The following is a 13,291-nucleotide window of genomic DNA, read 5'->3' as shown; positions in this document are numbered from 1 at the left end:
ACCTCATCCCAAGGCACCGCCTCCTCTCATCTGCATTACTGCCTTTGCTGGTCACCTGGTCTACCCACACTCACTCCTGGTCCCATTCACTTTGTTCTCCACACTCCTGCCAGAGAGATTTTTTTCCAAACACAGATGTAGTCTGGGACACTGAGGCACAGAGAGACTGACATGCTTGCCTGAGGCCACATAGAAGCCAGTGGCCCAGACTGGGAGACAGAGAATTGACCTTCAGGGCCCATGCCCTAAACTCTCACACTGCCCTGGGCTCAAACCCTCATCCCTGTGATTCCTAGGCTGTGGGTAGGGCTCAGGTCAGAGTTGGCCAGGAAAGAGATTTGTAATGGAAGTGAGGTTTCAGCTATTTCTGGGGTATCTCTTCTGTTCCCAGAACCTGCATGGAAGAGATCCCTGCTGTACGATATGTTCATGTGCATGCTCCACCCAGGGTGCTGGGAGCAGGAAGGCCAGCAGGCCATCACTGCTGTCTCTACAGCCATTCTCTGGGCCCGAGGGGCTTCGGGCCAGATTGTGAACCACATAGTTCAGCAGCTGGGGGTGTCACTGATTGTGACTTCAAGGGCTTCTGATGTCACAATGAGCCTGTGGGCCTGGCCTATTGGGGCACTAGGGCCAGTGCTCCTGGGGTAGCCTGGAAGCCAGGATCATGGCCAGCTTCCGCCCTTCTGGCACCACGTAAGCCAGCCCGTGAGTAGCCTGTAGCTTGAACAGTTCAATGGCCCACTTGTTTCCAGCTGGAGGCTCTGTGCACCAAGGCCTGTGTTTCTTTACGTTGCTGAACCAAGAGAGTGCTGTTGCCAGGGCCCTGCCTCCATGCTCTGGGACCAGTCTTGGGGGTTGAAGGGGCACAGCATCTCTCTCACACCTGGGTAGGGGCAATGCCAGGGAGCCCTGATCTAAGCCCCGACCATCACTGCCAGGACTTGGGGAGGCAGTCTGGGCAGCTGGGAAGGACAGTTCCGGGTCAGCTTGGGAAGCTGCAGTGAGACGGTGCCTGTGACAGAAGGCTATGATGTCAGAGTCCCACCCTGGGCTCTGCAGGGGCCATCCTGCCCCTGAGGGAGGTAGATTCAACCCCGTCAGTTTGCAGGGTCACATGCATGGCTTAGGGGGTCTGCAGGTAGGTACAAGGCGGGTGTGAGGGGTGTCCCTTCCCCCACCTCCTCCAGACTCCTAGGTTCCTGTGGTAGGGCTTCTTCCTCGGGTCCGTCGTTGGTGCGGTCACCTCTTCTAGCCCCATTCAGGACTGTCTGAGGCTGTGAAGTCCCGATGGGCTTCTGGACCCCACCTCTTCCCCTGCTCACCCGGTGGGGAGCAACATAGGCAAACACTTAACCTTTCAGGGCTTTGGTGTCTTTACCTGAAAAACAGGGGTGATCGTATTCTGTTCTCCATCAGGTCAAGCATAGAGCTTAGCAGACACTTCGCTGAGCCCAGAGCCTGGGCTTCCTACCATGACACAGGCACCATCCTGGGCAGTGTCCCTCATCTGGCTTCTCAGGAGGAGGAGGGCCAAAAGCCATAGCCAGGAGTTAGCCACCTGCCCAAGTATGGCTGACAGTAAAGGGCTGTAGGGCCAGGACTATGAAAGGGACCCCACCTCAAGCAAAGCTCTTTGCCAGGTGGGCAAGTCAGTGGAAAAGGCCCCCTGCTCAGGGTCAGGAAGACCTTTGGGTAGGATTGAGGGAACAGGTCATAAGCAGGGCTGCTGCTGACATTTCTGGGCCAGGCAAAGGCCCTCTGGGAACACTGATCTTCCAGAATCAGAGACCGAGCCAGCTGGGGAGGTGAGTGGGGTGTGCTGGGCTCACAGATAGGTGGGCTTGGCCTTGGACTAGGAGCGTCTGTGTCCAGGAGGCCATTCAGCTTCTGTCGAGGACCCCGGGGTCAGTGTGCCCTAACACTGGAGCAGACAGCACCACAGCCAACTCCCACCCCCTGCCCAAGGCAAGGACACCCTCTGCCCACAGTGAGGGTTTCCAGAAGCCCTCATAGCCCCAGAGGCGAGGGGAGCAGTATGGGCAGCGTGGCCCATTTCACCGAGTCCCCACTGGAACAGCCTTGCCCGAGGTCCACTGGCCTCCTGGGGACCCCAGAACCCCAGACTTAGGAAAAGCACTGTGTTCTCCCTTGGCATCCCTCCAGATTTCACTAGGTCTTTTACCGAGGGTGGGATGTAGCTGCGGTGAATAGAAAGGGAAGAGAGCCCACAGGTCAGCCTGGGGCATGGGGAGGACAAGGGAGCAGAGTGGTGTGAGGGAGGGAAGCCACACGGCGGCCACACGGGCCCTGTGTTCACGCGTGTGTGCCTGTGCATGTGTGTGCGTGGAGACACGAAGCTAGGTGGATGGCTAGTTACTTTTCACCTTCCCAACATGGGTTGGTGAGTGCAGACATTTCCAGAGTTTGCAGGGAAGAGGACTGTTGCTTTGAGTTCTCCAGCACAGACCCTGGGACAGGCCCGCGAGTGCGGGTACTTTGGGAGCGGCTCACAGGAGGCACAAGCAGGGGGCCGGAAGTGAGGAGGGGCCCGAAGGAGGCATAGTGTGTGGTCACCACGGTGGGCAACCCAGCCCAGTCCCACTGGGTCCTTTGGCCGGTGGAGCTGTCCCCACCGAGGGGAGAGGCAGCCGGGACATTTGTCTGCAACTCCCCCTATGTCGTTGTCACCCTCTGCCCCCCGCCCCCCCCCCCCCCCCACCAAGGCTGCTTCTGAGGGCAGAAGCCTCCTGGGGCTCACGTGACTTGTGTGTGTGCCTGGCACGCATGTGCAGTCAGAGAACCGCTCTCAGAGTGGCAGACATGACCTCCCTGCAGAGGTGGGAGCAGGGCAGCTGTGGGGGGCTGCTGAGGGTGCCCTGCTCCAAGTCCCGGCCTGACACTAGCTTGTCAGCCAGCCCTGCTTCTGGGCGTCTTTCCACACCAGGAGCCAGCCCCTCGCCACGGCTTCACCCGTCCACTCGAGGGACCAAATCTGGAGCCAAGGATGGCAGGGGGCTGGCTCTATCACAAGCTCTAAGCTCATGTTCACGACCTGATGGCTGTTCTGGCCACGGTGAAGATACATTAGCACAGACAGTGGTGGGCAAGGGTCGGGCGATTCGATGGCAAAGGAAACAGTAGTGGTCAGGCCTTAACCCCTGCTGTTCTCAGCCCTGACCTACCTGCATGTGCACTGGGTGCCTTAAAAGGACAGTCCCTTGTACATGGCTGGTGAGTACCAGAAACGGTGCAGCCATTCTGGAAGGCTGTTTGGAAGTTCCTGTTACAACTGATACCCCTGGGGCGCCCGGGCGGCTCAGTCGGTTGAGCATCTGACTCTTGATTTCGGCTCAGGTCATGATCTCACAGTTTGTGCGTTTCAGCCCATGTTGGGCTCTGCGCTGACAACATGGAGCCTGCTTGGGATTCTCTCTCTTTCTCTCTCTCTGCCTGGTCCCTGTTCACTCTCTATCTCTCCCTCCCACAAAAAAATAAATAAACCGAAACAAATTTTTAAAAATAAATGAATAAAATAAATAAAACCAATACTGCTCAGCACTGAAAAAAAGAACCACCCACTGATTCTCCCACCCACTGGGAGAATTCCCAAGGGAGTGATGCTGCGAGAAAGAAGCCAGGCTCCCAAAGATGCCTACTGGGTAATTCCATTGGTACAACGTTTGTGAAATCCCATCAGTATAGACATGAGAACAGATTCCTGGTTGCTGGGGCTCGGGATGGGCTGTTTGGTTGAGAACCATCCCAGGCGCAGGTACACAAAGCTGCGTACACACACACACACACACACACACATGAGAGCGTGTATAACAGGTGCAGTGTGGTGATGCTGGGCATCAGTGACAGGCCAGCATGACCCGGCCCTCATTCAACCTCACGAGGCTGGCAGGGCCCCCAACTTCTGTCCCCTCTATGGTCCTCAAGGGATACCGTGTGCCTGGTCTGGGTCCAGAACGGCTCCTCCCACCGCCTCTCTGGCTCTGAGATGCCTCCTCTTGCCTTCCAGCCATGGCTGAAGGGTGTGCCAGAGTTTAATCCCCTTCCATGATGAGCTTGAAGGACCCCAAGAAGTACCCCCAATATAAGAAGAGGAGCACCAAGACCCAGGAAAATTTTGCCAGAAAGTTTCCGTACAGGTACAAGACCTCCCCACCACTAGGGCAAAGTCCCGCCTCCCCTCAGCTCACCCCCTAGCACATTCCATGGCCTGGGCCTGGGGTGGGGTTTTTCATCCCCAGGGAGCTCTGTGCAGCTCTGTGACGGTCTGGGTTTCACCTTCTCCACCTCCATCCCAATCTGAGCTGACAGCCTCTAGGTGGGTGCCCAGGACCCCCGGGGCCATCCCAGAGCCATAGCCAGTTGCTTGCCTCTGGGCCAGTGGCCTCACAGGAACCACCTGAGGAGCATGTTCGTGAACACCTCCCCCTACCAAACATGTGATGGGATCAGATTGGGGTGGGGACTGGTTTGTAAAGCCCCCAGGGCACTCAGAAAGCAGCAGAGACCCCCAGACTGGGTAGCTCTGGGGCCTCAGCCAGCAGCAGTTACTAAATGTTTTGTGTAGGGTCCTGGGGGAAAAAAATGCAGCAACTCTGGAGGGCTTCCTAGCTGTGTGACCTTGGGCAAGTCACTTGACCTCTCCCTGCCTCATTTCCTCATCTACAAAGTGTTGGCAACCAGACTTACCTCATAGCACGGTTGTGAATTGACATGTGGGTTAATGTTGATAAAGCACTTAGAATGCCACCTGGCAATCAGAAAGGTCCAGATGACCAAGAGCTATTCATGTGGCTGATGGCTGCCGGTCACCTAAAGATGCCAGGTGCCCCACTGCAGGTTCTCTTGGCTGACGGCCCCCAACGCAGAGTTCCCGAAGCCCTGGGAGGCCACGAAGAGAAATGACTCACTGCGGGATCAGCTGCCCCTGCAGAAGATGCTGGTGCCAACAAGATCCATTCCAGTCAGAGGGTAAGTGTCAGGCCCAGGATGTGGACAGCCACCGCTGCCCATTGACCACACACAAGCCTCCCACCCCAGGTCTGTACGCAGACGTTCATGACCCAGCATGCTCCACGTCTAAGCTGAGGAAACCGAGGTCCAGAAGGGAGGCGCTAATGTCCGGTGGTTCCTCCCACAGCAAGGCAGTTTGTGGGAGAGGCTGCAGGGGACCCTCGGGCGGGCGGGCCCCGTCCGCAGGTGGTGAAGCAGGCCTGAGGGGGTGGGGCTTTGCCGCCATCCTTCCACACGGCACAGGCAAAGCAGAGGAAGGGCCGGCAAGCTTCAGGTCTCCGTGCAGCCTGCTCTGAGGGTGGAGGCACTTGCAAGGGACTCTTGGACTGGCCACCTCTAAACTGACCGCATAGACGTGAATGCACCTCCCACCCACGGGCACACACGGTGAAGCACCCGGAAACCCTTGGGAAGACCCCACCACACAACATTTCACGTACTCGCCCTGTCAGTGGGCTGGCTGGCACCCACCAGCTGTTACACAATGAAGGGCTTCCCTGACCCTTGGGGGCGGGCATCACCCCACCTCCCAAAGACCCTAGCTCTGCCCTGATTGCCTCTGCGCCTCCCTCCAACTCCAAGCCCTGTGTCTGTTCTGACTGGTCAAGCCCCTGGCTCCACACACTGTATATCACCTCTGGCAGGTCACAGAGACACCTGCACAGTCCCCTAACCAGATATCCGGAGAAGCAATTAAAACACTCAGGCTTGCGCGCAGGCACACACACACACACACACACACACACGCACACAGTTGCGTGCCTATTCCCTGCCCCTACTGGCCCTGACTTTTGTCCTGGGTGTCACATTCCCTCCCTCATCTGGCTGTGGGCTCTTGCTCCAACTGTCTGGACCGATCCAGTGGGCACTGAACTGCAGAGGCTGGAGTCTGAGAGCACAGGGGGTCCTGAGTCTCAGCTTCTACTGCTGCAGAATGGAATCAGCTTCCAGCCAGGTGTCCTGTGGGGACCAGTCAGGCTGTGCACAAGGGCCCAGACTCTTGGTGCTGGGGCCTGCCCCAAGGGTCTGCTATGGGAAGAGGTCTCCCGGCGGATGACACAGAGCAGAGATCTGGAGGACAAACCGAAGTGGTCAGCGGATGTGTCAGGGAGCTCTGGAGGCCGTGGGCTTCTCAACCCACCAGGGGCCAGCACCAGTGGGGAGCCAGTCCCTCCCCTGGGGTGGAGGAGTGGGCAGGGGCCGTGAGCTCCAGGGCAGGCAGGGGGCTGTGGCTGTGGGGCCTCTGCCAAAGGCTTGAAGTAATGGGGAGCAGGCGGCAGAGATCCCCCACCTCATCCTCCGCCCCCTGAACCCCCACCAGCCCTCTGTTGGGGAATTGACCAGAGTGGGATTGTTGGGGGCCAAACGGCCATGGCCAGCAGGTGCCAAAGTAGGGCAAAGAGTGGATGGGGAGAGAGGGTAAGAGAGGGCATGGGGGCCCGGGTGAGAAGCAGAACCTTATACGAAGAACCTTATACGAAGAGATGCTCCAGGCAGCAGAAGTCAAGTGCAAACGTCCTGAGGTGGGACAGATTAATGTCCCACTTAAGGAATTTGAAGTGCCATTTTTCGGGATGCTTAGGAGACAGGTAGGGGAGAACGTTAAATGCCAACATTTGTCTGAGGGGGAGTGGGGAGCCACTGAAGTCTGGGGAGCAGGAGGGTAGCATGTCCAGACCTGATGTAGCTGTTAGAGAACGCTGCCTAGGGGAGGATCGGTGGCCTCACACAACGCTGGTGAACCTTCTGGCAGGCACGAAGATGACACTCACTCAGTGTCTGGGCAGGCCTGGGGGACCAAGTCCTGGCCACGTAGGAGTTCTGACTTGGACATCTGGGGTGGGGGGCTGGCTAGGGGGCAGCAGAGGCTGGTGTGGGGTCCCAGGGCAGGTCTGGGCTGGGAGCAGAGACTTGGCTGTGGCCCTGGCCGACGTCTCTGGACCAGCGGGGTTCCGCGTGGCTTCCCTAGGCTTGGGGCACCAGATTTTACATCACTGTCCAGCCTCAGCCCCCCGCCACTGCTGCCTCCACAGAACTACCTTTGGGAATTCAAGCTACTGAGCCACCGTTTCCCTGGGTCAGGAGTCCCTGCTGCCCTCACTTGTGCCCATGCTGCCCACCCCTCCAGAGGCCTCTCCTAGCGCCCGGCTCTGTGCGGCCTCCCTCTCGGCCACCTTGCAGCGGCCCCAGTGCCCGCCCTCCCGGACAGAGGTGAACTTGAGTGGGGGGCACCGCCTCGAAGGGGCTATTCATCTCCTCAGAACCCACACCGTGTAAATAAACATCGCAGGTTCACATCCTGTATCCACTTGCATGGAGCACTTTGCTTCCTGAGCCTCCGTGTTCTCATCTATGTTTAATCTTGAGGGGTTGGCGTGAGAGTTAGTGGGAGGACGGACGTCATTTCCAAGAACTGATTCCAAAGATGTACTCACACATGTGAGGAAACGTATGTGGACAAAACATTCATGACAGCTCCCTAAGAAACAGCGAAGCATCGGAGGCCACCTAATATCCACTAACAGGGGGCTGTTCGGTGACATCAGGGCTGTACCCTGAAACAGTAGGCGGCTACGGAAATGAAGAAACAGCTCTTGATATAATGCTCTCGACCAATCCACAAAGCATATTAAGAATTTTTTAAAGGCACAGCAGAAGTGTGGCTGATATGCTCCTGCATGTGTGTGTGTGTGTGTGTGTGTGTGTAGTAGGTAACAATCTACCTCTGGGTAGAACTGGGGAACTTGGCGACAGAGCTACTAATTTCAGCAATTTTCATACATGAACCTAACAGCACGCCGTCAGTGCATTACAAAGTCTTCAAAGGAAGTATACGTAATACCAACTGCTTTGGAGTTTGTAATGGCGGCACTAGGTAGGAGGGTGCCTGCTGAGGATGTGAGGGTTTCCTCTGCTCTGTTCTACAAAGAGAGGGACTAGGATGTCACCTTGGAGTCCTTGGGTGAATAAAATTGGGGACACTAACGATAGCCCTCTCCCTAGGAGAGAGGGTGTGGGGACCCTGAAAATGGCTATGGGGGCTGCACTGAGTAAGGTGGACAAGGGCCCTATTCCAGAAAGAAGGGGGAATGAGGTCCCCAGTGGAGTGAGAATTGCAAAGGGGCCCTCCCCAGGCCCTGGGACAGGTGGGTGCTGGTTCTCAGCCTGCAGGAGGCAGAAGTCAGTTCTGCTGCCTGCTCCTGGGGTGTCTGGGGTGCAGAGGACTGCCGCAGGGTGGACACCCCAGCAAAGGACTCTGGGCCTCCCTCCCTCCAGGCCCAGGTGGGAAGCAGGCCTGGTGTACCATGCAGCATCTGGTGGTAGAAGGAAGCAGGGACCCCCAGGGCCCCCTCCTGCTGGGGTCGGACCCAGCTGACCTCCACTTGGACCGTGTGTGTCTCAGGAGTTTTCCTGCAACGTGCACAGCTGTGTCCTACTTGATATATACACAATACAGTGCTGCACGCCTGTGATGCAGCAGAAGGATCAAGTGACACGTGACCGATGCTTACACCTGCCTGGGAGCTTCTTCTCCAGCGGCCCGCTGCCGCCTCCCTCTGCCAAAGGTAACCACATCTCCCTCCTAACCTTTTATTTATTTATTTATTTATTTAACGTTTATTTTTGAGACAGAGAGAGACAGAGCATGAACAGGGGAGGGGCAGAGAGAGAGGGAGACACAGAATCGGAAACAGGCTCCAGGCTCTGAGCCATCAGCCCAGAGCCTGACACGGGGCTCGAACTCACGGACCGCGAGATCGTGACCTGAGCCGAAGTCGGACGCTTAACCGACTGAGCCACCCAGGCGCCCCACCCTCCTAACCTTTTTTTTTTTTTTTTTTAAATTTTTTTTTTTTCAACGTTTTTTATTTATTTTTGGGACAGAGAGAGACAGAGCATGAACGGGGGAGGGGCAGAGAGAGAGGGAGACACAGAATTGGAAACAGGCTCCAGGCTCCGAGCCATCGGCCCAGAGCCTGACGCGGGGCTCGAACTCACGGACCGTGAGATCATGACCTGGCTGAAGTCGGACGCTTAACCGACTGCGCCACCCAGGCGCCCCGACCTCCTAACCTTTTAAAATGAGTATCTCGAGGGGCGCCTGGGTGGCTCAGTCGGTTGGGCGTCAGACTTCGGCTCAGGTCATGATCTCATGGTTCATAGGTTCGAGTCCCACGTCGGGCTCTGTGCTGACAGCTCAGAGCCTGGAGCCTGTTTCAGATTCTGTGTCTCCCTCTCTTTCTGCCTCTCCCCCCACTCACACTCTGTCTCTCTCTCTCTCTCAAAAATAAACATTAAAAAAAAGAATATTTAGGGAAGAAGGAGCTATCTGGATGCAAACTAGTGCAGCCACTCTGGAAAACAGCATAGAGGTTTCTCAAAAATTAAAAATAGAACTACCCTATGACCCAGCAATGGCACTACTAGGTATTTATCCAAGGGATACAGATGTGCTGTTTCGAAGGAGCACATGCACCCCAATGTTTATAGCAGCACTATCAACAATAGTCAAAGTATGGAAAGAGCCCAAGTGTCCATCAATGGATGAATGGATAAAGAAGATGTGGTATATATACACAATGGAGTATCAGTCGGCAATCAAAAAGAATGAAATCTTGCCATCTGCAACTACGTGGATGGAACTGGAGGGTATTATGTTAAGCGAAATTAGTCAGAGAAAGACAAATATATGACTTCACTCATATGAGGACTTTGAGAGACAAAACAGATGAACATAAGGGAAAGGAAGCAAAAATAATATAAAAACAGGGAAGGGGACAAAACCTAAGAGACTCTTAAATACGGAGAACAGACTGAGGGTTACTGGAGGGCTTGTGGGTGGGGGATGGGCTAAATGGGTAAGGGGCATCAAGGAAGACACTTGTTGGGGACACACAGGGGATGAATCACTGGATTCTACTCCTGAAATCATTATGGCACTTTATGCTAACTAACTTGGATGTAACTTAAAAATAAATAAGTAAAATAGAAAAAAACAAAGGAGCTGTCTGTCGGTCCTGCTGTGTGCCGAGTGTTTCTCCGTCCATGATGTCCTCAAAGAAGAAAACAGACCTTTCAGGAAGCATGCACAGCAGGAGTCCTCACAGGAAAATGGACAACACCTAAATGTTTGAGTGCAGAGGGATGAGGTAAGCATATCACAGCGGCCCATAGAGCAACCTGGGGCATGCCACCAGCATTTAAGTGCGAACATCCAGATCCCGGATTGTCCTGGTGCCATGAGCACAGCCACAGTAAAACATACATCGGCAGAGAGCTGAAGCCACCCGAGGAACAGGCACAGTCAACAGCATGCCCAGGGGTGTGGATCTGTCTTCTAAGAATTTATCCTGCGATCGTACCCACACACGCAGGACGAGAACTATGCAGGGACATTCACCGCGGCACAGTAACGCTAACGGACACAAATTAACCCAATTGCCGATCATTTAGGGACCAATGAAATAAAAGCAAGTCTGCAATGGAGTCCTGACTGGTCCCCTATCCCAAGCTGGGTTCCCCCTGGAGCAGATCTGGAGATAAGGATATGGATGCAAGTAGTGTCATTGGGAAGAGATTCCAGGAAGCCCCAGAGAGACATGGGGACGAGAAAGGAGGCAGGGGGTGTGCTCTTGAGCTGGCGCCACTGAATCCCAGGGGAGAACTCTGCAGGTCATGCCTCAATGGTATCCCACCGGAGGGGCAAAGGCTGCAGTATTTGTCCCCCAACTTCCAGCAGACGTGGGTTGAGGGCTGCCTGGGGACACCGACTCCCTCACACCCAATATCCCTGTGTTCAGGCCAAGCAGGTCAGAGGGAACCCACAGGAGGGCTGCAGGTGCGGTGGCTGGGAGCCACTGGGGCACAGTACCTGGAAGTGGTTAGCGGGATGTGGGCCGGGGGTGGGGTGGGTACTGTCCCCAGTCTCCCCTGAAGCAGGGGCATAGCGGTAGGTAGGCTGCTATGGTAGGCTCTGGCCGATGGCACCTGAGTGGAGGAAGAATGTGGAATCCATCCACAGTCTGCGTCTTCAACATTCTGATGCTTGGGAAGAGGACGATCTGGTCTTGCGGACCACGTGGAGGAGGGCTACAGCCTAGGGACGGGGGAGCAACAGGAGAGAAGGAGTCTGTGTCCCCAGTGGCTCCATGGAGCAGTTGTTCTGACTCCCTTCTGCTGAACAAGAGGAGTCACCGTTGTTGAACTTGTGCCGCAGGCAGCCGCGCCTTCACCCCAGGAAGAGGGCTGCAGGCCCGTGGGGAAGGGCAGCACCCCGAGGCATGGCCCACCGACCTGGCAGGGTGCCGTAACGACCCAGCAACCTGAGCAGCTATGAGCCTTGCCTTCACCCGGAGGCCACCCAGCCAGTCGCCAAGGCCAGCAGATGCCACTGGCTGCGATTCCGAAACTGAATAATGCATGAAGTGCTGTTGTTACAAAGAACCGGGGATTTTTTTTAGCACAACTTTAAATGATGGAAATAAGCCTCCCAGGAAGCCGCCTGGATGACAAAGCCACAAAATAAAACTGAAAAAACAAAACACAACACAACAAAAACAAACCAATACCATAACTACAAAAAATCCGGGAAACGTTTTCCTGACAAAGCCAGAAACAGCAGAACGCTAAAACATTCTAAACAAGTCTTTGCAACCCAACCCACCGGTGTCACTTCCACGCTGGGGAGGGTGGTGACCAGCACCACTCAGTTCTGAGAGATGGAAAACCAGGAAATAAAAGTTCCCAGTACATTAAAATGCCCAGTTTGGGGGCGCCTGGGTGGCGCAGTCGGTTAAGCGTCCGACTTCAGCCAGGTCACGATCTCGCGGTCCGTGAGTTCGAGCCCCGCGTCAGGCTCTGGGCTGATGGCTCGGAGCCTGGAGCCTGTTTCCGGTTCTGTGTCTCCCTCTCTCTCTGCCCCTCCCCCGTTCATGCTCTGTGTCTCTCTGTCCCAAAAAAAAAAAAAAAAAAAAAAAAAAACGTTGAAAAAAAAAAAAAAAGAAAAAAAAAAAAATAAAATGCCCAGTTTGTGCTTTGGATCCCTTTAGGAACTGGTGCAGCGTTTTAACAGAAAATCTGGGCGCCCTCTTGTCTTGTCCAGCTATTCACGTGAGACCCCGTCTTCCTCGGGCCATCGGAGGACCCAGCTGGGACCTTGCCATTGAGGGGTGGGCAGTCAGCCTGTGATCAGTGAGGACAGACACGTTCTGGCGCCAGCCAGAGAGGAAGCAGGTCAGAGGACACCGGAGCACGACGAATCCCCCAGGGCCAGCAGGACAGGAGGAAGGGGTGCCTCTAACCCTAGAAGGCCTGGGGTGTGGGCCTTGCGGTCACAGCAGAGAGTACATCAGGTGCCATCAGCTGGGGGCGGGCAGTGGAGTGCCTCTCCCGCATGACGGAGTGTGCGTGCATGTGATGAGCTACAGGATGCAGCAGGCACCCAGGAGATGGCAACAGGTCGTGTGATGACCGAACGGGAGGGTGACTTCTAAAGGTGACCACCTGGTTCTGGGTGACACCTGAGTGGGTGATAACCTCAGCAAACAGGTCACATCACAGGCTGTGTGGGCACCAAGGAAGCTCGGAACAAAGGTGTGTGCCATCGAAGTGGGTGTGCGACAGCTGACCAGGATGTGGTGTGGGACACGGTTGTGTGTATAGCATACGGGGGAGCATGTGGGCAACAGGGGCCAGGAACAAGGACACAGGGCCTCCGGGCATGTCACAGGCCCGGCCCCTCCCCCTGGTAACGGTTCAGGATCCTGGGCTTTCCACAGCCCTCCAGTGAGTGGGGTGAGACTTCACAGGGAGCCCAGAGGCGGCCCCTCCCCAAGTTCACAGGGCTGGCTGCCACTGAGCCCCACTGGCAGGGCCCAGAACACAGTGGCCGTGAAGGCCTCAGCAGGCTCCTGAGAAGAGGGAACCCTAGGACTGGCCTGGAGGGAAGAGCATCCACTGCAGACACAGGGAACAACATCAACAAAACCCGAGGCATGAATGTGACTGAGTTGCCGGTCCCGGCCAGCCTGGCCCTGTGACCAGGCTCACAGGCCCTCACTGCAGGGTGTGGGGGCACCACCAGGGAAGTTTGGCCTCATCCCTGCCAAGCTGTCCTACCTCAGCTGTGTTCTGATGTCTGTTTCTCAAACCTCAAGTGTACCCTGCCCTGTTCTTCCCAAAGTACTGGCATTTTACTTTATCATCCAAGGAAACTGAAAGAGGACACCATATATTCAACCAGTCACTAAGGGGACTTTCA

General features: G+C 55.7%; 1 protein-coding gene across 4 annotated transcripts; it reads left to right on the top strand.

The window, feature by feature from the left end:
• The first annotated feature begins 587 nt into the window (after nucleotides 1–587).
• C4H3orf22 (chromosome 4 C3orf22 homolog) lies at nucleotides 588–7,349 on the top strand. Of its 4 annotated transcripts, none has more exons than XM_058725761.1 (4): nucleotides 588–696; nucleotides 4,028–4,157; nucleotides 4,858–4,989; nucleotides 6,977–7,349. In XM_058725761.1, exons 2-4 carry the CDS (start codon nucleotides 4,066–4,068, stop codon nucleotides 7,170–7,172), a joined length of 420 nt encoding a protein of 139 aa, XP_058581744.1. In that variant the 5' UTR covers nucleotides 588–696; nucleotides 4,028–4,065; the 3' UTR covers nucleotides 7,173–7,349. The 4 variants fall into 4 exon arrangements, with proteins under 4 accessions (XP_058581744.1, XP_058581745.1, XP_058581743.1 ...); XM_058725762.1 differs by having other exon boundaries at nucleotides 595–708; nucleotides 7,001–7,349; XM_058725760.1 differs by having other exon boundaries at nucleotides 595–708.
• The last annotated feature ends 5,942 nt before the right edge of the window (nucleotides 7,350–13,291 follow it).

The sequence above is a fragment of the Neofelis nebulosa genome, chromosome 4 (assembly GCF_028018385.1).
Source record: "Neofelis nebulosa isolate mNeoNeb1 chromosome 4, mNeoNeb1.pri, whole genome shotgun sequence".
NCBI classification, from domain to species: Eukaryota; Metazoa; Chordata; class Mammalia; order Carnivora; family Felidae; genus Neofelis; species Neofelis nebulosa.
Note: the sequence above shows the minus strand (reverse complement) of the source record. Positions and strands in the feature narration are given on the sequence as shown.

Bases quoted from the DNA above. Each gene is read 5' to 3' on its own strand.
- C4H3orf22 (XM_058725761.1), top strand. From the start codon at position 4,066: ATGATGAGCTTGAAGGACCCCAAGAAGTACCCCCAATATAAGAAGAGG. The intron at 4,158-4,857 runs GTACAAGACCTC...GCCCCACTGCAG, and splicing joins GCCAGAAAGTTTCCGTACAG to GTTCTCTTGGCTGACGGCCC. The intron at 4,990-6,976 runs GTAAGTGTCAGG...TCTCTGGACCAG, and splicing joins AGATCCATTCCAGTCAGAGG to CGGGGTTCCGCGTGGCTTCC.